Source organism: Meleagris gallopavo, chromosome 19 (genome assembly GCF_000146605.3).
Source record: "Meleagris gallopavo isolate NT-WF06-2002-E0010 breed Aviagen turkey brand Nicholas breeding stock chromosome 19, Turkey_5.1, whole genome shotgun sequence".
NCBI classification, from domain to species: domain Eukaryota; kingdom Metazoa; phylum Chordata; class Aves; order Galliformes; family Phasianidae; genus Meleagris; species Meleagris gallopavo.
The window spans coordinates 8,754,962-8,775,736 of record NC_015029.2 but is presented as its reverse complement, the minus strand read 5'-3'; the positions used below and the strand labels follow the sequence as shown (position 1 = coordinate 8,775,736).

Genomic DNA, 20,775 nt, shown 5'->3' with positions numbered 1-20,775 from the left:
CTCTCAAGATTAGAGTTTAGTGTTTGCTTCTCTCTGGTTCTTGTTCTCTTTGCCATATCCTTTAATAATGATGATGTGACATGGACACAGATTTACAGATGGCTGAGCGGGTAAGAAAACCAGTAAGACTGTCACCTGATGTAGCTGCATCAGAAATTCTGACTGAGAGATGAAAGGTTACATGTATTGCTTCCCAGCTTAGCATAATGCTGTTAGTTTATAAAGTAGCTGTTTTTTATTGGTTTTGATCCTGTGCCCTGCATTTTGAGCTGTGCACTCCTACGCTGACACACTGTAGCTTTCCCAGGTGCCTTCTTTAAAAAAATTAATACAGAAATCCCTTCACTGTTGCTTTTAGGAATAGCAGATTTCCTGTGACCTGGGGAAACTGAAATGTCTAGAGGCAAAATAGAGTTAATGGCCCCAAGTAAACAAACTCAGTTTTTCTCCAGTCCTTCCCCTGACAGCAGTTTCAAGTGTGACTTCTAGCAACTACAGTGTATGGAGGGAGCTTTGGGCAGAAAGTGAGGTGGTGGTGGTTGCTGTAAATCAATCTCCCTGTGAAGCCAAGAGCATTTTGAATGCTGCTGTTGATTCCACAGTTTATTTGCTTCCTTTGCAGGAAAAATGGGTACGCACCCTTTTTTACACTGGAGTTGCAACAGCTTGCTGTCATGCACTTCTGCTTGCTAACCTGAATGACATCTTACTAACCTCCACACATTTACTGAAATGCTGGTGCCTTTGGCTTGTGGCAAGAAGGTTGCCTCCAAGAGACTGGTGCTCATCATAGCCTTCTATTTTGTTGTCTAGGCGTGTGTTGCTTTATGTTGAGAGAGCAAACTGAGATGGTAATTACATGATGGAGAGAAAACAGTGGTGAATGACAAAGATTGAAGAACCACTGGTGTATTTTATGCTGTTCTGAGTAAAGTGGTACATTAGAGATGGTGTCATTAGCTATGAAGAGAGATTAAACAAATTCGTGGCAATTCATGAAATTTAAGGGAAATGAACCAAAGCAACAAAGTTGTGTTTGTGTCCTTAAAATGACAACCAGGCGAGGTTGGTGGATTTATGCTGACAGCTCCTTGGGGTTTGTTTGTTTTTCCCCAGATAATATACTTCTTTATTTGAATTTTAATGTAGCTTCTCAAGCTCAAGATCAATTACTTAACTGTGTTTTCTAAAGAAATTGGAGTATGATGCTACAGATATTTTGGTATATAAAACTTTGCTATCCTGTTATAAATAAGCAGTTAAGGAATTCAGTTCTCAACTTGGGAAATACCAATGATACAGAAACTGAAAACAAAATCTCGTTTGGCCATCAGAGTGGAACTAGAACGTAGTCAAGTCTGATGGTAGTTGTGTATTGGCAGAGAACAGAAGAGCTCTTTGTACAGCGCTTGCAGACACTAATAGTCTTCTCTTCCAAATCCTTGTGAATCTTCTCTCTTTAAAAAAAAAAAAGTCAGTGAGGCAGCAAGACTGACATATCAAAAAATGTACTTAAGTGGAGAGTCATAAATGTTTAAACTGGCTGATGTGCATGTCATCCAGTGTGAATTTGCAATATTGAAAATGCCAGGTTCTTCATGCGTTGCCACTGGGGACATACAGGAAGAAATTCTAGGGGAGAGGCTGATCCTGATACCTTGAAGGAAAAAGGTCTTCCTCTTTTACATGAGAATTTTAAAAACATTTTCTTCTGCATTGATGAGTGGGCACATAAGACTGACCTTTCGGAGTGCCCAGGAAGTGTCTAGTGATACTTCACTGCAATAAGCCTATATGCTACATGGAACCTGCAGAGACTGTCTTCTAGGAATCCAAACTGCACAGGTGTTTCCTATGGTGTTTAGGTGGTTTTGTCTTGAGAGGAACAAAATTTGTAGTTTAGGCTAACCTGCAGTCAGTGGGATATGAATCATAGCAGGAAGGAAACTGGGGCACTGCAGCTTTTTGAGTTAAGTTGAAGGATGCTGGGGAAAGAATGTCCCAGTTCTTATCCTCTCCTTCACTGTGACTGCTTCCCACTATGGTTCTGGAGCAAAGAAAAACAGAAACGTAAGGGTGTGGACAGAAATGATATGGGGATGGAAAACGTCAAAGAATTTGAAGATCTACAGAACGGTGGTATTGAGATCAGAGAGCAAGGCATGGCTTAGGCAGTAGGAAGCCCAGCATGGTACCAAACTGCACTGTGTACTTGAGGAGGTAGAACATGTGGTTCTGTTTTGGAGAATTGGATATTATTTCAGACCTAGATCCAGAAATTTGCTTAAATCATGTATGTCTCTGGGAAAACCGACAGTGCAGATGGAGTCTTTTTAGTGTAATGTAATCCTTTTTATTAATTTAATTCTTCAACTGTAAATGAATGCAGTCTGTTTTGAAATTTGTTGTGATTTTTTTTGTTTGAATGTTGATGTCAAATTATGACTGCTTCACCAACAGGTCTGTACTGCAAAGTAGCTCCAGGTTCCCAGTGTCCAGTTTGGCGAGAAGAGCAGGAAAGCCTGCGTTAGGTGCTGGAAGTTGGAAATCAGTTAAGCATTTAAGGCATGGAGAGTCTAGTCATGGTTTTTGTCTAGTCTGAAGATGAATACTTTGCTATTATTTATTTATGTAGTATGTAGCTGTGGGGTTTTTTTGTGTTGTTTTTTTAAGACTGTGCCAAGAAGTTCTCCCTTTGTTATTTATATATGCATATATATTCTTATAGTGCTGTTTCACGGACAGTTCTGTTCTGGATGTTACCAACAGGTTGAATGTTAATTAAGTTCGTTGTACCTTGTGTTCATGTGTCAGTTTGTTATTTAAGAGCCAAAAGTTCTCCCAGGCTCCCAGGAAGAATGACTTGGGTGATTATCAAATGAGTGCCTAACCTGTCTTTGGCAACCATAAAAATGGGGTGCTGGGGCTACCTACTCAGAAGAAATCTGAGCATGGGAGCCTGTTCTCAAACTGTCATAACAACTGTAGAAGCAGGAGTGATACCAGGTCAGTATTTATTGTATGTAGGGTAAGAATGTCAGAGGAAGTCCCTTTCCAGCTCTCAGCTGTAGTGTTGCTTTATAATTTTCTATCTGGCTGGAAAATTGCAGACTTCTAAAGGCTAAGCCAGACGCAATTTTGCCAGGAACTTTGAAAACAATAAAACTCATGTGGATGGACAGTCTCCAGGTGAAACTGGATGGATGCTGAGAATATTGTTGCGAGCAATCTGAGTCTTAGTTATGGTTGTATTTCTTTACAGACTGCTTTTATGGTTGTAATTGGCAAGAGCTGCTCTGTTTTGGTGATGCAGAATGAGGAAACCATTTCTGTACAGCACACAGCTTGCATTTAAAACAGCAAACATCTGCACAAATGCTGATCGTATTCAGCAGGTTTCTCTGCCCCATGCTCCTCACAGGTTCCTTTTGAATTGTATTTCTTATCCGTATCTCTTGGTTTGTTGATACTTTTAACATGAGAGAAAACTATTTTGCTATTTCGCTGTCAGTTATTCTGACACTAATCAACTCTGGAGATCTTGTTTTGTTTGATGTCTGCTTACATCACAAAAAGAGTTGCTGAAAGAGTTCAATTATAATATCAGCATCTCTGCCAAATGTATTGAGCTGTTCTGAAAAGCAACTTGTCTTTTCTGACCCAGATACACAGTTTCCAACTGTGGAAGATGCTGCCAGAAAGGCTCTTGGCAGGAGGCCAGCAATAAAATTATACTACAGAAAAACCAGCATATTTTCAGCAGCTCTATATGCGGTGTGACGGAAAATTACCTGTCTCCTAGATGCAAAGCAGAAGTTAAAATAAAGTTGCAATTTAAAGCTACAGTCCTCTTATTATGATTTTTTGAAAGTATCAAAAAATGATATAAATATCACTTTTTCTTACCCGTTCTGTGCAAATTCGAGTTATTTTTTGTTATTGTCTGATGCACCTCAGGCTGTTAGATGTTCTCTCATTTGCTATCAGCAACTGTAGTTGCCCTTGCCACTGTGTTAACATAAACTCAGAGGGATATCAGGGTGGTGTATGCATGCTGTAAACGGAGCTCTTGTGAGCAGATGTTGGTGTAAGGGTAGATAATGAGGGTGGAAGTTATTTATCTGAAGGAAAAATATTTCTGGCCTGTGCCTTTTGCTGCAGCATTTAAGACCAGTTTCTACACTGTAATAAATGGCATGGCGTCTGTGCCTCTAACAGCAGCACACTGGAGTGAGGACATGGAGCACAGTTTCTCCTCTGTTAAGCCATTTCTGCAGCGCTTCTGTGCAAGTACTGCTGTGTGCTGTGAGAGGCTCTCAGAACACCAGAGTAGTTCTGCATTCTAGAAGGTCACAGCTCTCAGGTTTGGATGTTATAACGCTCTCCTTAAGGAAGGCAAGTACCTGTTTCTCCTGCTTTCCTCTGTGCCGTTCCCAAGCACCTGAAGGTACATAAGCATATTCATTATTTCTGGCTATTTAAATGTCTCTCTTGGGAACAGAACTGCCAGATGCAGGGATATGCCCTACTACAAAGGCCTCATCTGAAATTCTTTTCCTTGTTTGTCTTGCACCAAAGCATAAACTTCCTCTCTGAAGGATGGGATGTTTAATGGAAACACTGTTAGACTGTCATAGTGTTTCAATAACATTTCTACTGTGTCAAATCCCCAGTGATATTAAACCACACTGCAGGCTCCACTCAACTGCTCCATAGCGTGGTTTGGAGACAGCAACTATTGGCCCTGTTTTACACTTTAGGGCCATGTGATACAGAGGTAAAGTGACTTTCTCAAGCTCACCAAGGTCTTGTCATTGCTGGTAGCTTTTTCTAGAATTTTGTTACAAGTGTACAAGCTGTAAACCCTTGCACAGGGCAACCACACATAATATTATTGTACCTTTAGTCTGGACCTCAGCTGTTACTTCCATGAGTGCACAGGGACAAGTATCCTGCTGTAATCTAGAAATAAAATGATTTGATTTTTTTTTTTTAATTTTTAATTCTGCATGTTTTCAGACATACTTTGTTCTCTATATTGCATCTGTATTTTTGTAGCAAACATCCTATTTAGTGCTTTTATTGACAATTTTCTCTTAAAGTTTGAACTATATTAGGTTTTCATTCTTGTGCGTGTTTCTCTGAAATATTCTTAGAATGTTAATTAGCATGACTTGCAGCTCATCGTTCAGGAAGTTTTTTTTAAACTTCAGGTTATAATGATAAAGGTACTGGTAGCAATATAAGTCCCTCTGTAATTCAACTGTGTATGCTCAGACCTCAGCCACTCATGGATGAGAAAAAGGGCAGGTAGAATCAAACTCATAAATAAATATCTTCGTCCGGATCTATTGCATGTCGTTGAAACTTGAACCTCTTTTAAGATAAGATGGTTACTACTGTTTTAAAGCAGACTTCTGAGAGGTTTTGGTGATTTTGCTTCGACTGTCTAATTCACAGACTGAAAATGAATGTTTCACAGTTGCTCTGTATTTTCAAAGAACACTGAAAAGCACTGAATATATCTACAATTGCACCCTGGGTATGGCTGTTTTCAGAACTTGTGAGGTAGATTGCAGGCTTGCCCTCCAGACAACAGCCTGCTTGCAGTTTTTCTGAAGCACCAGAATTTGCTCAGCCAGCTATCTTTGTCCATCTGCTTTCAATATACTGTACGAGCTGATAAGCAACAGCTTGCAGTAGACTTAGGAGGGAGTCCAGGCTGGGGTGTCTTGGAGTCTGGAGATGTCATGCTGGGCGCATGGTAAAGTCAGCAACACATTCCAGTGTCCTCTGCCTTGATCTGCCAAATTACAGAGAAGACATCAAACTGAAAATGTGAAGTGCTGGAGTCACAGGGAAGAATGATTACGTGAAGGTGGTTCTCTCTTCAAATTGAATCCATCTAATTTGAAAGAGATGATCTGGAAACATGTTTGATAGAAGTATCTCTACTTGCCATCTGCCGACTCTAAAGCATATTATTTACTATTATTATTATTATGACTATTATAGAAAAAGCTAAGCAAAAAAAAAACCCGACGAAGAGTCTAGTTCTAGAGATGGTGAAAAGCTATTAAGTTTGAATGAGCTTATGACTAGCTCATGTATTAAGTAGTGCCGAAGCAGTAATCTTGGTGCTTACTTGTGCTTCCAGCTGTCCCTGCTTGCCTCTCAAGATCACCTAAGGTAGGAGTCTGGTCCCATTAAAGAACATCTTACTCAATCGCTTCTGGGAGGCAATATGGTAGAGTGTTAAAGTAACTTGGTACAATACATAGCCTTTGTGATAAGAAAAGAGTCCTTCAGGGCTTTTATTAGCTTGCTTTTCCCAGGTATTTTTAGTATGAGCATAAATCATCTCACCTATCCCTGTGTTGCTGCCAAACTTACTTTTAATCTCCAGAACCATCAGGATTCTTTGACAACCAACATGTAACATACTGCTGGAGAAGTAAAGAATGACATACAGGAGAAAAGGAAAACATTTTGTGTGTATGTGTGTCAACCTGCAGAAATTTTGACTGGGTTTTCCAGTTACTTCAGAATGTTGCCAGAAAGCTGATGCAACAATACATACAATGAAAGGAAAACAGGAGTTTTCTCCAAGAACTAGTGTGTTCTTGAACTATGCAGTAAGCTTATACTTTTCTCTCTAGCACTACCTGCTCTGTCATTCTCCTAGTTTAGTACAAGAGGGCTGCTGTAGAGGCTTTTTTAGCTGTTATGTACTGCAAAAAGCAGTGCAAGGGCAGAAAAAGCAGCATGAATGATCTCAGCCAAACATGATCACAATTCTCATGTCTTCAGTTTATTATAATATACATCTTTTTTTTTTTAATAAGAAACTAGTTATTGCCACCCGAAGTAAAGCATCTGACACATTCAGAATCAAAGGCTGCACAGAGGATTTCAGCTGCTAATCACTCTTTAATGATTAAATTCGTGTTAACAATAGCTATCTTTTCAAGCTGGTTTCATATGGAATGTATTTGAGACTTTGGATTTCCAATCTTCCTCGCATCAGAAATGCAGATTGCCAGTTGGCTGATAGTGCACTGAGAGAAGCTCTGACTGGCATGGGAAAGTGGTTTACATACGTGTGGGCACATCACATGAAGTCGCTTCCTGTAGTGACATCTGCTATTGTTATGGGAAGAATGATGTGGTGAGCTCTTCTCTACTGTGAAGCCAGCTTGCTTTAGTCAGTGGTTTGACTTAGTGTTCTGCATTGAGCACTTATTGGAATTAACGTGTTTCTTCTGGTTTCAAGTTGTTTTTCTCTTTTTTTTTTTTTCTTCCTTTTTTGTCAGGTGAATTACAGAAAGTGACTCTTACAGCATCTTAGCTCTATGAACTCTTGAGCTGTCAAGGGACTGAGAGGCTTATGAAGAGGTTCTGTCAAGCAAAACAGCTCTTAGCAAAAACACCAAGGAGGAGGGAAAAGGAGAAAGAAAGAGAGAGCTGAAACAGTAACAAATCATGGTAGGTATCCCTATCATTCATAGGGTCACATTAATAATATTCTCTGATGGTCTTGCATGGGGCCTGATGAAACACGCAAGGAGATATTCTGACCTTACACTAAACTGGAGATGGTAGTGCATACTTTGAGCAAAGCACACGAGGTTTGATATTTTGTCAGCCATTTCAAACCAGAGAGTTGCATTACATGAATTATTAAATGTGAATGAAGGAGGATGCTCCCAAGGTTTTCTAATAAAACTAGCATTAGCAAGCTGTAGCAAATAGTGTGAGTGACCTTGAACTTACAGATTGCATAACCAAATGCTGCTATTCCCCTTCCACTCCTTGCTCACAAAAGCAAGTGTGAAATTATTCATATTTTTGTACATGTGTATGAAAAGCTGAATGCATGTGGTCCTGTGCACTTTTCATTAAAAACATAGATGAGATGTAAGTAAAAGATATTCACCAAGTGTATTTAACTAAATAAGGAGTCATTTCTAGTCTACCTGGTGCTGCTCCCAAATTGGGAACATCAGAGATGATTAAATTATCAAGCTGTATAAATGTGAAGGATTGTGATGGTGAGATTCTGAAGATGTGTTCCTAAGAGGGCACTGAACCTACCCAGTTCTGAAAAATACTTTAAGCATGCTGATAGATTGTAAGTCCTCCTAAGCCTTATTGCTGAGAGAAAGGAAATGAGAATAAATGCAATAAATGTTGAATACTGTTCTCTAACACTTGTATAGCTGTGGCTGATGATAGCCAAGATGTTTATATTTAAATAACTATTTACACGTATATATGATCCAAGACAAGATTTTTACCTGTTATAGAGCACAAAGGGAGGAAGAACACTTGACACAGCAGAGTTGTCAACATAAAGTTTTCTTTTGCTATTACTTTGGCCTAAATTGTAATGAATAATTGATCTTGCCAATGCTTATCCATTAGAAAAGAACAGAAAAGTCTTCATATGTGAGTTAATAGTTTGTTGTTGTTTGACTGTTTTCCCTGATTGATATTTCATGACATTTGAGATGGTAGGGATGAATGAATAAATCCAGCTTGTCAATTTTCACTGCAGAACTGCAGCTTCTTTGTATACCTGAGCTGCAGATTAACCTCAAGAGGAACCTTCTGGAAATGTTTTTGCAACTGTGGAAAGTACTGGAGTTACACCAGACCCCTGGCTGATGAGTTTTTACTACTTGAATTGCTGTTGTGGGTAGGCATGAAGAAGTTAAGGAAGTAACTGTAGTGCTAAACTTTGAATGTAATAACCTAGGAAGCCACGACCTGTTGATTAACAAGTACTAAACCCAAAAGCCTTCCACATCCTTCACAGGCCCGTTTTGTGGTTGGACCTGATGATCTTTAAGGTCTTTTCCAAATTGAGCAGTTCTGATTTTCTGTGACCTAAAAAATGTGTGCTATTACAGAGTATGTGCTGTTAACAAACCCACGAACTTGGGGGTAAAAACTAAAGCATTTGCAGTGCTTAATGTGTAGGAGGACAGAGTTCTGGTTGATGATTCTAAGTTCCAGGGGACTTTCAGTAGTGACTGGCATGTGTCTAGAGAATGTTTAGAGGTGTATGTGCTGGAGGTCTGCGTTGTGTAGCTGATCTAAACAGTGACTAGGACCAGCTAAGTTTCAATTGGATAGAGTGTAGCAAACTATAACCTCTTGGCACAAGTAATTTAACCAGTTGTTATGCTTACCTCCTTCAGCAGTATCACTCAGGTCTTGAAGTTTCACTGCAAACTCATCACATTTTTAAGAAATTATTTCTGCATTCCTTACCAGCTTATCCCTATCCTCATTTTTGTTCATGCCTTTGTAAATCCCAGTGCAGTTTGCTAAGCTGCACTTCATAATATGTAGCGTCTATGACTTCATCTGCAGCAGCAACAAAACCATAGGGGATGGCTGTTTACTTGCTTTGTTCTGAAGGGGTTGCCATTGTCTCTAACAGAAATTGAGGACAGACAGTTGCGCTCCACGCATCTAGAATATACAAAGTTGTATTTAGAGAGCTGTCTCCATATTATCCTTGTCAGCCCTCTGCTTTCATCCTGGGCTACTTATGTTCTGAATTTGCCTACTTTAAAATGTGGTTACCTTTTGGAATCAAGGCACCTAGGCTTTTCCCTTTGCTTTGAGCTATGCAGCCACTGAAGCTTGAGACAAGTCAGGAAAGGTCACTGAAATTCAGGATCTAAGTTCCTGCAGGTATTGCTGGGTAGGGTGTTTCCTTCAGTACTGTTACTCACAATTTGTATCTCCTTTGTATGTAGGTGCTTTGGGCAAGATTAGTGTCTAGGCGTTCTTTCACTGACTTTGAAAACCTGATCTAAATTAACAAGCGAGTCAAAGAACAAGGGAAGTTAAAGACGTTTGAAAGTGAAATGAGTTGCCCAGGACCCAAAGGATGTACCTCCGGAGCACAATTAATCTCATCCTACTGTGGACATAAACATAAATTGTGCTCCAGATGTGCCAGTATTAGCAGCCAGTATTACTGGCCAGTAAAGGCTTTTAGGCATCTAATGCTAGGAGTCAAAAAGAAACCTCACCATAAGCCTTATACATTTTGCCAGCTTAATGCTGATTCCATGGTAGTCTTTGGTGTCTGTGTATCTCTCTGATAAGAAGTCAGTCCTGCCAGATTGCAATACATGGTCATCATAAGACCTTTTCTTACATCTATCAGTGAGGACTGCCATTCAGGTAGTGTCTTTCTATTGATAACTAAATAATTTTGTTCTTTTTCCTCTCCTTTCCCACTCTGTAACAGAGATCTATCCGATCTTTTGCTAACGATGACCGCCATGTTATGGTGAAACATTCAACCATTTACCCATCTCCAGAAGAACTTGAAGCTGTCCAGAACATGGTATCAACAGTAGAATGTGCCCTTAAGCATGTGTCTGACTGGATGGATGAAAAGAACAAGTCTGTAAAATGTGAGGGTGATGTGGAAGCAAAGGAGGAAGCTGCAGAAAGCAATGCCAAGTGAGTGAGTTGAGCCTCATAATATGTTACTGTGCAGCTCTGAATAGGTTCCTTTCCTACTAAATAAGAGTTGTAGTTGCTTTGATTCAGTTGTGTACAAATATTCATAGGAGGAGGTGGATATATTTGCACTGCTTGAGGTGGGAACGTACAGAGCGAGTGCAAGGAATAGGAATAAGCAAGATTTAGGCAGCAGTTGCTCTCTTATTTTCGTGTAATGTGAAATTGCATTTTAGCAGTTAAATGTTTCAGCAATAAGTGTACATATGTACCTGTAACACGTGAATGCAAATCCACAGTCATGTAGCTTAGAGACTCCTTCCATTTAAGAAACAAAAGATTTTTATAAACTTATTGTTTACTTAGCAAACCTGCTTTTCTAAGGATCCATTTTCTTCTGTTATATTGTGCTGAGTGAAACATGTGTTTGCTGTATGTCCCAGTCTACTCCTTGACATGGTGCCAAGTTTTCTTGTTCTAGCATAACTCCAGTAGTTGAAGAAGAAGCTGAAACAACTGGCTCCTTATTTTAGGTTTCTTGGTGTATAAGTTTTTAACTCGGGCACTTAGAACCAGAACTTGGGCTTCCTGTTTCATATGCTCTCCAGCTCTGGTAAGTATTCTCTCCAGTTTGCAGATGAGGAAGTGAAGCACTAGGAGACGAACAGCAAATATGTCATGACCTGAAAAACCTGATTTCCAGTTCTCTGCTCTTCCTGTTAGATAATACTTCTCCATTGAACTTCTCGGGACTCTAATCTGGTTACATCCGTAACGTAACCTGCACTAGAGATGTAGTCAAAGGACTCTTCCAATTTCCTTTCCTATGGTGTGTGGAATATTAAGAAAGTCTGCAGCTACATGGGCTTTGCCCAGTAAGTTCTGTTCTTAAAACTGATAAATGGTGTATTCTTTATCCATATGTATTCCTTATGTTTTCTGATACCTTTTATGCTAGTGAAAGTTCTATTGTGAGGCCTTTTTTTGGTGTCCTGGTAAATAATACGTATTTAAAGTTGTTTATATGTGGGGTCAGGGTGTAATACAAACTACTCTAGCAGCAGTAAAAATACTAATGCGCTTAACTGTGTACTTCTGGAGTGAGATACAATTCAGTGTGGATAACGGAAGAAGACAGTCTTCCTAATTCAGAGTTATATCAGTTTGTGAACAGAAAATACAGTATACTTGCTTAAGGTGAAAGAGACACTGATAACCATTATACTTATCAGTTATTCCTAAACTCATAGTGGGGTATCTTTGAAATTTTAAAAATAAAATGCTGCTTCTTGTTTTGTTGTTGTAATGTGGTTCTTAGCTCTTTCCAGGTCTCATAAAACATTCAGGAAATGCAGTATGAAGCTCTGCTGTGCCTCACTATCTGAATGTACTCCAATTTAGAAACGAGAAATCTGCTTTTGTATTAACTGGGAAAAATCCTTCATGGGTGGGAGGAGCAGCAAGCATTCATGACTTGGTATCTTGCTATTTCCAAATAGCATTGTGGATTCTACAGAAAATTTCTCAAGTATTAATAGCATTTTTCTGCAGATTTTTTTTTAGTATTTATACTTGCATTTGAATTTGTCTAATACAAAGTTACAGGCCTGGGAACTATCATAAGAATTGCTTGTTCTGTGTGAAGTTTAAATGGGGTACCGCCTTCTTAGGAGATACTATCTACATAGGAAATGTTCAGCTGTATGAAGACCATAATATAATAGCTTTGAAAAGTAAATGTACAAATTTACTCATTTCGATTCCTGTGGCTTTATGTTTTCTGTAATAAATATTTAACAGACACACGAGCACTGGCATTTTTGCGTTAGGCTGACCTGTGATGTATCACTTTTTTGGTGTGAAATGTATTCAAATAGAAACAGCAAGAACACGTAAATTCATGACTATTGTTACATAAACTAATGTAAAAAATTATTTTAGACAGCCAATTGTATTACCACTGCAGGATAACTGGGGTGTAATTGAAAGGCTGCTTTTCTATAGATGGACAATTTAATGTTGTCATCTTATTGAAGAAGGTATTTAAGTTCAGATTCCCACAGAAAGTCTTTCTAAGTGCACTACACACTTTGTTGGTTATTTTTTAGAATTACTGACTGTGTTTCCACATGTCTTCTGATGTGGACAACATAGGCCATGGAATGGATCCTTTAAAAATAAATTTTAAAAAAGTAAAGTTCCAGGCTTGCATTAAGCACTTTTGAGACAATTGGGTAGCCTTGCTATTCACACCTTTGTATGTGGTATGTTTTGTGCTTCTGCTCTATTACAAATCTGGAGTACAGTTATTGTAAACATCCATGCATTATTTATACATATAGAACAATTTGTTTATTTATGCATTTGTTTGGGGGCAGATTATTTTACTAATCACTTACAAGCTAAAAGGGGCGAAAGTATATTTCCCTACGATGTAAATTATTTCATTGCTAGCTACAAACCATATTTAAAGGAACTGTCTGCATCCAGATACTGGTTAAGTAGCATAGTTTCAGGCTAGAAGTTGAGATACTGTTTGCTTTTGTAACAGTAGTTACAAAAAAGCCAAAGCTTGTTTGCTTCTCACTGTTCCAGGGATAGTGGGATTGCCACCAGACTGACCTTCCTTTCTTCTGTTTGTGAAAACAGCTGTTGCAGCATTTCCACTTAAAATATTTGGGCAAAGTCTGTGAAATGGTTAGATGATGTTATTTATTGAGTGAAGCATAGGATCACTTAAGATCTATTTGATGATCTTGGATTACAATGTGATATGCTTTGTTGTTTTTTTTTTATCCAGTCTAACCTACTGGATGGTAAGAATGACAGGAACGGGGATGCTGCCTTACTAGCTGAGATGATTTACTACTTTTACTGATTATGTGCTTTCTGTTGTTTTTGTAAGGGGGATGTGCCGCTAGTTGGTGCCACAGTATGTGAGATGAGTCGTGGCAGTAGCTGGTTTTGAACTGTCAAAGGTGCATTTCTTGCATTTTCCTTGCTGTTTAATATGCAAGTTTTATGGTTTTTCTTTAGCCTACTAAACTGTTTTTTGTTGCAGTTTTCTTCTCAATACTCAGAACTAAAATGTTCTTACATCGCTTTGCAAGTTGTTTGCTGTGGTCCTTAAATGTTCCCCTAAACATTAGCTGGGGACTGGAATCTAGTACCTAGTACTCAAACCTCTATTCCTGTAGGTTCCACTGGTGAGACCTGTTGAAGGAATTGGGCCTGGAAGGTTTTCTGGAACCAGGACTTTTCTTGAAAAATGAGTTTGCAGGAGGTGCTAAAATTAAAATAATAATTTTTGATATAAATTTTAAGGTAAAGGTTTGAATATATGAATTAAACAAAGCATTATGAAGGGCTATGGCCATGTTTAAACTTGGAGCATCGCTAAAAGACAGCTCAGATCACTTCTGCTAATGGGAACTCTGTCAGAGCTTGTCTAGATCATAATTACTGTATTCTTTTGGTAGATTTGCAGATAGTTAATTTTGCTTTTTTTTGTGCTTTGTGACTTGAGCTAGGCATCTTCTGCATTCATGTGAATTGCAAATCAATGCTTTGATTATTTTTTTCATAGGTACCACTTTTATAAAAGCATTCTATGCTTAATTTTCTGATAAGTAATATGTCACTTCAGCACTGTAATCAGTTCCCATCCATTTGTCTCCTCACTGTTATAGCATAATACAAGTATTTTGAATATGTAAAAATACCATTTTAATTACTCAGAATTATTTCATTTCCAGGGATCAGAGTGGTCGGACCTTGTGTGGTGTTATGAGAATTGGCTTGGTTGCAAAGGGTTTGCTGATAAAAGATGATATGGATTTGGAGCTGGTTCTCATGTGCAAAGAAAAACCCACAAAGACCTTATTATGTATAGTCAAAGACAATCTCCCCGTTCAAATTCAGGTGAGTTAATTCAGGGTAGTCCTGTAGTAATGAATGATAGCACAGCAAGATGTGTTTGGGTAAAGACTGTAATTCCTTCCAGGAGAAGAGAAATGTGTTAAAGATTAAAAAGCAGACTTTGAATCTAGGACAACATCTCTAGATGACGACATCTCTAATGTGTTGTTATGAAGTAGCTATTCACAAAACTTAATGTCTTGCTCATGGTGCTGTCCTAATCACTTTTTGTGATGTCCGTTTTCCTATTCTGACAGCTAACCTTTCTATTTAATAACTAATATTGCTGATTTTCGTTCTCTGCTCCATCACTAATGTGAGCTAATCGATAGTCTCAGAAATAACTCCCTGCTCAAGCATGTGGTCATTGTTGTTCTCCACTTCCCTGCCTGAACCTTTTAAGTGCTATACTGTAATAGCTTTGCTTTCCTTAGGCTTCCCCAGAATAAGTGCCTCTGTACTTCTGAAGTGAGAAAAAAAGTCAATTTAGATGGTCGCTCATTTTAGCTTATTTTATTCATGAGCTTATAATTGTTTTATTTATGGCTATTTCATTTTAATTTTGGCATCCAGCACTTAAGAGTTAACACTGGTCTCTTTAAAGCAGCTACGGTTAATACCTTTAAGTCCAATCCAGATTGAAACATATGCTGTTACTGAGAAACTGTGCCCCAAAATATTCCACTGCAAGTGCCTCTCTCCAAACCAGATCCAAAGAGGATTTGTTTCTCTCCTGATCTGTTTTTCTGCCTTGTGTTTATTTCCACATAGACTGTATGTGTTCTGCCATTTTTGACAGCTGTTGGTTGTCACTGCTCCTTTGTTCACATAAAGAGATGTGAGATAGTAAATACTATATTTGCAGATATGGCCCTGACCGTAGATGATGTGAATTGAGAAAGGTTGAAAGTGGTAAGAAAAGCTGGTGTATGCTTGGGGTTTTTTTGGTTTGCTTTTTTTGTTGTTGTTGTTGGTTTTATTTTAAAGTTGAGGTAAGAGGGATCTAAATCGTGAAACCAGCTTACAACTATCATGACAGTAAAGAGGTTTTGCAGACATGTCAGATAAGGACAGACAAGGAAGGTGTAGGTTTGTTAGTGGGCAAAACCTGCGCTTGATGTACAGAGATATTAGTTTCTGCTTTATTTTGCCTTGTAGGCTAACCATGAGCAGATGCTCAAGTGATTTCATCTCAACATTACTGGAGCTGGAGTGCAAGTCACAACAGGAAAAGTAGTTAGCTATGATCCAATTACTAATGTTCTAACCTCATAATCTTGCTGAAACATACAAATACAAGGAGTTAGTTTTAGAATTAATTTGTAGTTTTCTGTGCAGGTCTTAAGGGTGAGAGATACAGATCAGCTGAGATCATTTTGATGCTAGTTAGGACAAATTATTAGGCAACTTACATTAAATTCTTTTGTAGGTAGTAATTAAGCAAGAGAAAAATGTCTGAAAATAGATCAATTTAAAAAGACACTCTTGACTTACTGATGTGCTGTCAGGAGAAGAAGGTCAGGTTTTCTAGGCATTCTCAGGAATTCTGGAGCTGATATCAGTGAGTGCAGTGGGTAACAGTGGAGTCTTGCATTCAGTTTCAAGTGCAGTGTGCAGAAGGGAGCTAGAGACAAAATCAGAAAAGAGTGAGCACCTTAAACCTCTGAAGAAAGATTAATATCTTTGTGTTTGGAAAAATACAAGATGGAAACGCAATGTTTCTAAAAGATGTCAATGGTTATTTATAAAGAGACAGGGATTCAGTACCTCCCATGGCTACCAAAAGTAGTTTAAAGTGGAATCCATGTATTTAGAAGTGTAGCAAGGGGCAGTGTTGTTGCAAAACAGGCTGCCAGAATTGCGTGTGGATAAGAATCAGCAGAGATTTCAGCACCTCTCCAAACTATCTGTTGGGATTTGAAGAGTGGCTTAGAGTTGGTAAGAAATGGATTTTGTGAGCCACTCCTGTTCCGGAGGCTGTTGTCCATGTGTGCTGACAGTTATGGTTGTGTTGGTCATACTGCACACAAGAGCTTCTACAGTTAGAGGCAGCATTACTGGATAGGCATGCATTTTCTAAGACTAATATCAGATGTTAGTATTTCCCATAATAGCAGCGACAAAAGTCAGCTTCTGTCTTTTGATTAAAATAAAGAAAGATGTGATAATACAGTGTCCTTTGATAGGGAAGCTACTTAGCATTATAATTAAATTTGCTGCAGAATATTTTTTTCAAGCATGTTACTGGAGTTTTTCAGTTTGTTTTTAATGAGGGAGGCAGGGCCATACTTGTTACTGCAATCTTTTGTAGCCTTCTCGTTAATTCAAGAGGTGTGTTGCAGGTACGAAAACCACAGTTTTTCAGTTGACTAGGAGATTCTTGAAATCTTTCTTGGTGACTTTCAGAAACTTACAGAAGAGAAGTATCTCGTGGAGGAGCATGTAAATGAGGCAGCTATTATTATTCGTAACACAAAGGAGCCCAAGCTAACCTTGAAGGTGATACTTACGTCCCCTCTCATTCGAGATGAAGCAGAGAAGAAGGAAGGAGGTACACAGAGCGTTTTAACTTGTTTTTAAGACTGTTCTATCTAAATTCTATCTAAATACCCTGACTGTGCAGCACAGGGTTAATTAGCAAGTAGGTTTTTGATTGTGCATTTTGTACTAACTAGACTGGCTATTGCCGCAGTTGGTTACGTTACATATGCCTTAAGAAGACAACAGTCACTTAATTGTCATGTAACTATGCATTAGCTTTCATTTGCAAGCAATACTGGTAGTGTTAACTTTGACACAGAATGATATCTTAGTTCTCCTTTCTTTCAGACTTGCTAGTTGATTCTTGAGCACCCCAGCGCTGCACAGTCTTTTTGTAAATTCAGTCAGTCAAGTGGGATTGGTTTGTAGTATCTTGAAAAACTCATAAAACCGTTTCTCTTCTTATATATTATAACTTTTCTGCAAAGCTTGCAAGCATATACCCCGACCCTCAATTTTTGTTCTTGATACATGTGTATGTTTCTAGCTTTGAAAGTTTCCTAACTTGGATTCAATTGAAGTTAGGGTGCTATAATGGAGTACTTTTGCTTCTGAATTAAACATTGTACCTCATATCCTTGGTGCAAAATAGATTTAGAAAACTGTAACTTAGTTTCTTTCTACTCCTTCTCCCTAACTGCCTGACCTCCAATCTATTCATAAGCCCCTTTTTAAAGAACTGTTGACTGGAAGCAACAATGAGGCTGGAAACAGAGAAGTAGAGAAGAGCAAATGTAGCCACATTTTATTTTTTTAAATCACGTCAGTAATTTCTGCTTTGCCTCCCAAGCCAATCCCTAGAGACTTTGCCACTGGATGATGTCAGACCTTTGACCAACTGGCCATTCTCTGTCATGACAACTGAGGCAGCTGGGCCCATGTGGGCTAGGGAACTCCCTGTTGCTCTCTTCCCATTCTAGACTTGCCACAAGTCCTTTGCTTCCTCCCCTCTCCCACATGAACTACCGATACAATATGAAATGTTGGTCAGTTTCTCTTCATTTTTGTTTGAGGCAGGGGCAGGAAGGCTCATTTTGAAAGAAAACTTAGCGCTCTGGCAGCAGTTGGATGCAGCAACATCTTACAAAACAGATGAACGGCAAAGATTTCCTAATTGCAGTCTATGTTTATTCTCAAATTAGTAATTATGCTCTTTTGCAAGACCACTAAAAAGAAACTGCATATTACTTTAGTTGTTCTTCAACTTTCCACAAGACACTGGTCAGGCTTGTTGTTTCTGCAGCTGATGGATGTTTATGAGGAGATGCATAAAGTGTAGATCAAGCTTTAATGATAAAGCATTTGTAATATGCCCACAAGGTGATAGTTTTCTGCAAAGGCTTCCATCCAAATATGTTCTTGCAAAAAAAAAAAAGGGATGCTATTGTGGCAGTGAACTCTTAAGACTCCGGAATTCATCTTAAAATGAATGAGGATTTTAATTTTAATAGTTTCCTATATCTTAGATTTTTTCAAAACATAAAACTGTGTTACTGCCTCTGGAGCAGTGTTACACAGTTATTTCTGTAAAGCTGATAAGAATAGGTAGGTAAATGGATCTTGTTTTACAGCGCAGGTTCTTTGACACTGATTTATTACAAGTGAAGCAAATGTATTGCCTCCCTTTATAAAAGGTATGCAAACATTGATATGTAAATTAAGTGGTAAATATAAATTCATATTTTTTCACAATATTTGCAATTCTTTAAGTCCCTTTTACCAAGGGAAAATATTCAGAGAAATTTTCATCTGAAAATACCTTGATCTCCAAAGAAAATAGTGCCTTTTTTTTTTTTAATACTCCTGGAAAAAATGCCAGCCAAACTTAACCTTGTGCAATTTTAAAAACAGTTCCAAGTTTATTCCATGCTTTCTTTTTGATGAAGGAATTAAGTGCTTGTCATTTTGCCTTTCATCTTTAGTGTAAGACAGGCTGCCTGTATCCAGGCGTCTTGCAAGCCTCCCCCGGGGTGCAGAGGCCACACGAAACTGACCAAGGTTTCACTGTTCGGTGGTGAGCCACTAATCCTCCTCTAACCAAATCAGTGAGGTTAGGGCAATGGGCCTCCTTCTCAGTGCTCCCATCTGTTCTGTAGGAATGCTGTGTGTACCTTCATGCCCTGATGTCAGAATGTATCAAAAACATTTCTGGATTTCTCTTCAGTCCCCACCTCTTTGGAAAAGTGTTCATGTTTAAACTGTGGTGTTTGCCCTATTTGTTTTTGCTGCCTGTTAGCAAAAATAAATAGTGGACTACTGTGTGTATGTGTGCGCGCGTGCATTTCAGTGTTTCTCAAATGGCTATCCATAAAGCTCTGCTTTCTCATGTTAAGATAAGCATCTAAATGCTTGCATTTTGCTTCAGATTAAACTGAAACTAATTTTTAGCCATAACATCAAATATAAATTGAGCTCACCAGACCAGAATGCTGTACCTTGCAAATCAGTTCTTGCTACTGAGCAATAGTCACATAATTTTATGTAATAATAAACCAGTTCAGTTACCAAAGTGGTGCTGGAATCAACCCTGCTCTGTAACTAAGCACCTTCTACATAAACAACCTGCCTTTGCTGGCAGCCAGTGATGCTCCAGAACAGAGGAACCTTGCCTCTGTGGAGAACACAACACTCCTTGTGTGGCTGACTTAAGTGAATGAAGTTGGCAGCCGCTGTAAGGAGGGAGTAAATACAGCAAGTGGGGAGAGATTTACTGAAGACTGGTTCTATGTTGCAGTGTGTGAGCTGATGTCAGGGCTTTATTATTATCTACTTGTTTAAACTCCTTGTATCATTGCTTCTGTTAAAACCAGAAGAGGGAAGAAAAAAAAAAAAAAAGAGCTTTGCAACCACACTTGAAAAATTTTGATTGGGTCTCACTTTCCTGACTGGCAGAGCATGAAGAAACATGCCATTCTACTGAGGATGTTGAAAGGCAGTCTGCTACAAGCTGCTCACCCTCTTCACTGCCTGTTCTCTTCATCCTCCTGTTTAATAGCACCAGAAGTTGGCTGACTGCAGCATCTGCACAAAGTACTCAGAACACTAGTACTGAAACTCTAATTAGCAAAATTCCCCAAGTTATTTCTAATATAGGCCTTTCGAAATGGTCTTATTCCTACTGGAGAACTAAGATTTCAGTTTGCTGAAAACAGATCTTAAGAGAATAGAGAAGCTTTTTCATTCACCGGAATGACTGACATATTCTGTCTATTGCCTTATAGTTTTTAGGAAAACAAACTTCTCTGCCACTAGATGCAACGTGCTTTAGCAGTCTTGTGCAATAGACTAGCTTGGCAATGAACTGTATCTTGACAAAAATCTAATGAGTTTGCAGTCAGTCATCTTTGCTATTTCTAACGTTTTAAAATAAGATTCTGATCATTCATTGACAGTAGTTGTTTTATAAAATATGTGAGCTTTAAGCAGATGTTTTTATTGTCCAAAATAAAGGATCTTTTTATGCAACTGCACAGATGTATATTTAGTAATTGTGCCATGAAACTACTCCTGAAAATAAATGAAACTGCAAAATTTAGAAGCAAGCTTTGTGTTTGTAAGTGACCTTTTATTCTCACAGAAATCAAGTACCTTGAAGCTGCAGCTTTTATTTGGAGAATATGCAAGAGGAGTGATTAATCTCAATATTATAATGATGTTGTTGAGGGCAATAAGAAACAATGCAAATATCTGCTGTGAAGTTCATCGGGGTCAGAAAATAAGCTTATAGCACTTAAGTCTTCTGCTGACAGCAGAACAAGCAGGTGCAAAATGCAACTATGAACTATCAGACAAGACACATGGTTCTGTTCAGGTTTACACTTTTTTTTT

General features: G+C 38.5%; 1 protein-coding gene and 1 long non-coding RNA gene across 18 annotated transcripts in view; one reads left to right on the top strand and one right to left on the bottom strand.

Moving 5' to 3' along the window:
• Positions 1-20,775, top strand: part of STRBP (spermatid perinuclear RNA binding protein) — a 63,004-nt gene that overhangs the window by 12,173 nt on the left and 30,056 nt on the right. For 14 of the 16 annotated variants that reach the window (XR_002120697.1, XR_795568.2, XM_010721058.2 and 11 more), the window contains exons 2-5: positions 7,314-7,485; positions 10,271-10,488; positions 14,244-14,409; positions 16,813-16,957. Coding sequence is in view for 14 of the 16 variants with exons in the window: in XM_010721058.2 (XP_010719360.1) it covers positions 7,483-7,485; positions 10,271-10,488; positions 14,244-14,409; positions 16,813-16,957 (532 nt within the window). In the remaining 2 variants the exon portion in view is untranslated. Of the gene's footprint in view, positions 1-7,313; positions 7,486-10,270; positions 10,489-11,211; positions 11,364-13,393; positions 13,467-14,243; positions 14,410-16,812; positions 16,958-20,775 lie in introns of those variants that run through there. The other 2 variants (XM_010721059.3, XM_019621539.2) reach the window with 2 other exon arrangements.
• Positions 5,189-20,775, bottom strand: part of LOC116217297 — a 53,933-nt gene continuing 38,346 nt past the window's right edge. For both annotated transcript variants that reach the window (XR_004161682.1, XR_004161681.1), the window contains exons 4-5: positions 15,901-16,030; positions 5,189-5,803 (exon numbers count right to left, since the gene is read on the bottom strand). This is a non-coding gene — a long non-coding RNA (uncharacterized LOC116217297). The remainder of the gene's footprint in view (positions 5,804-15,900; positions 16,031-20,775) is intronic.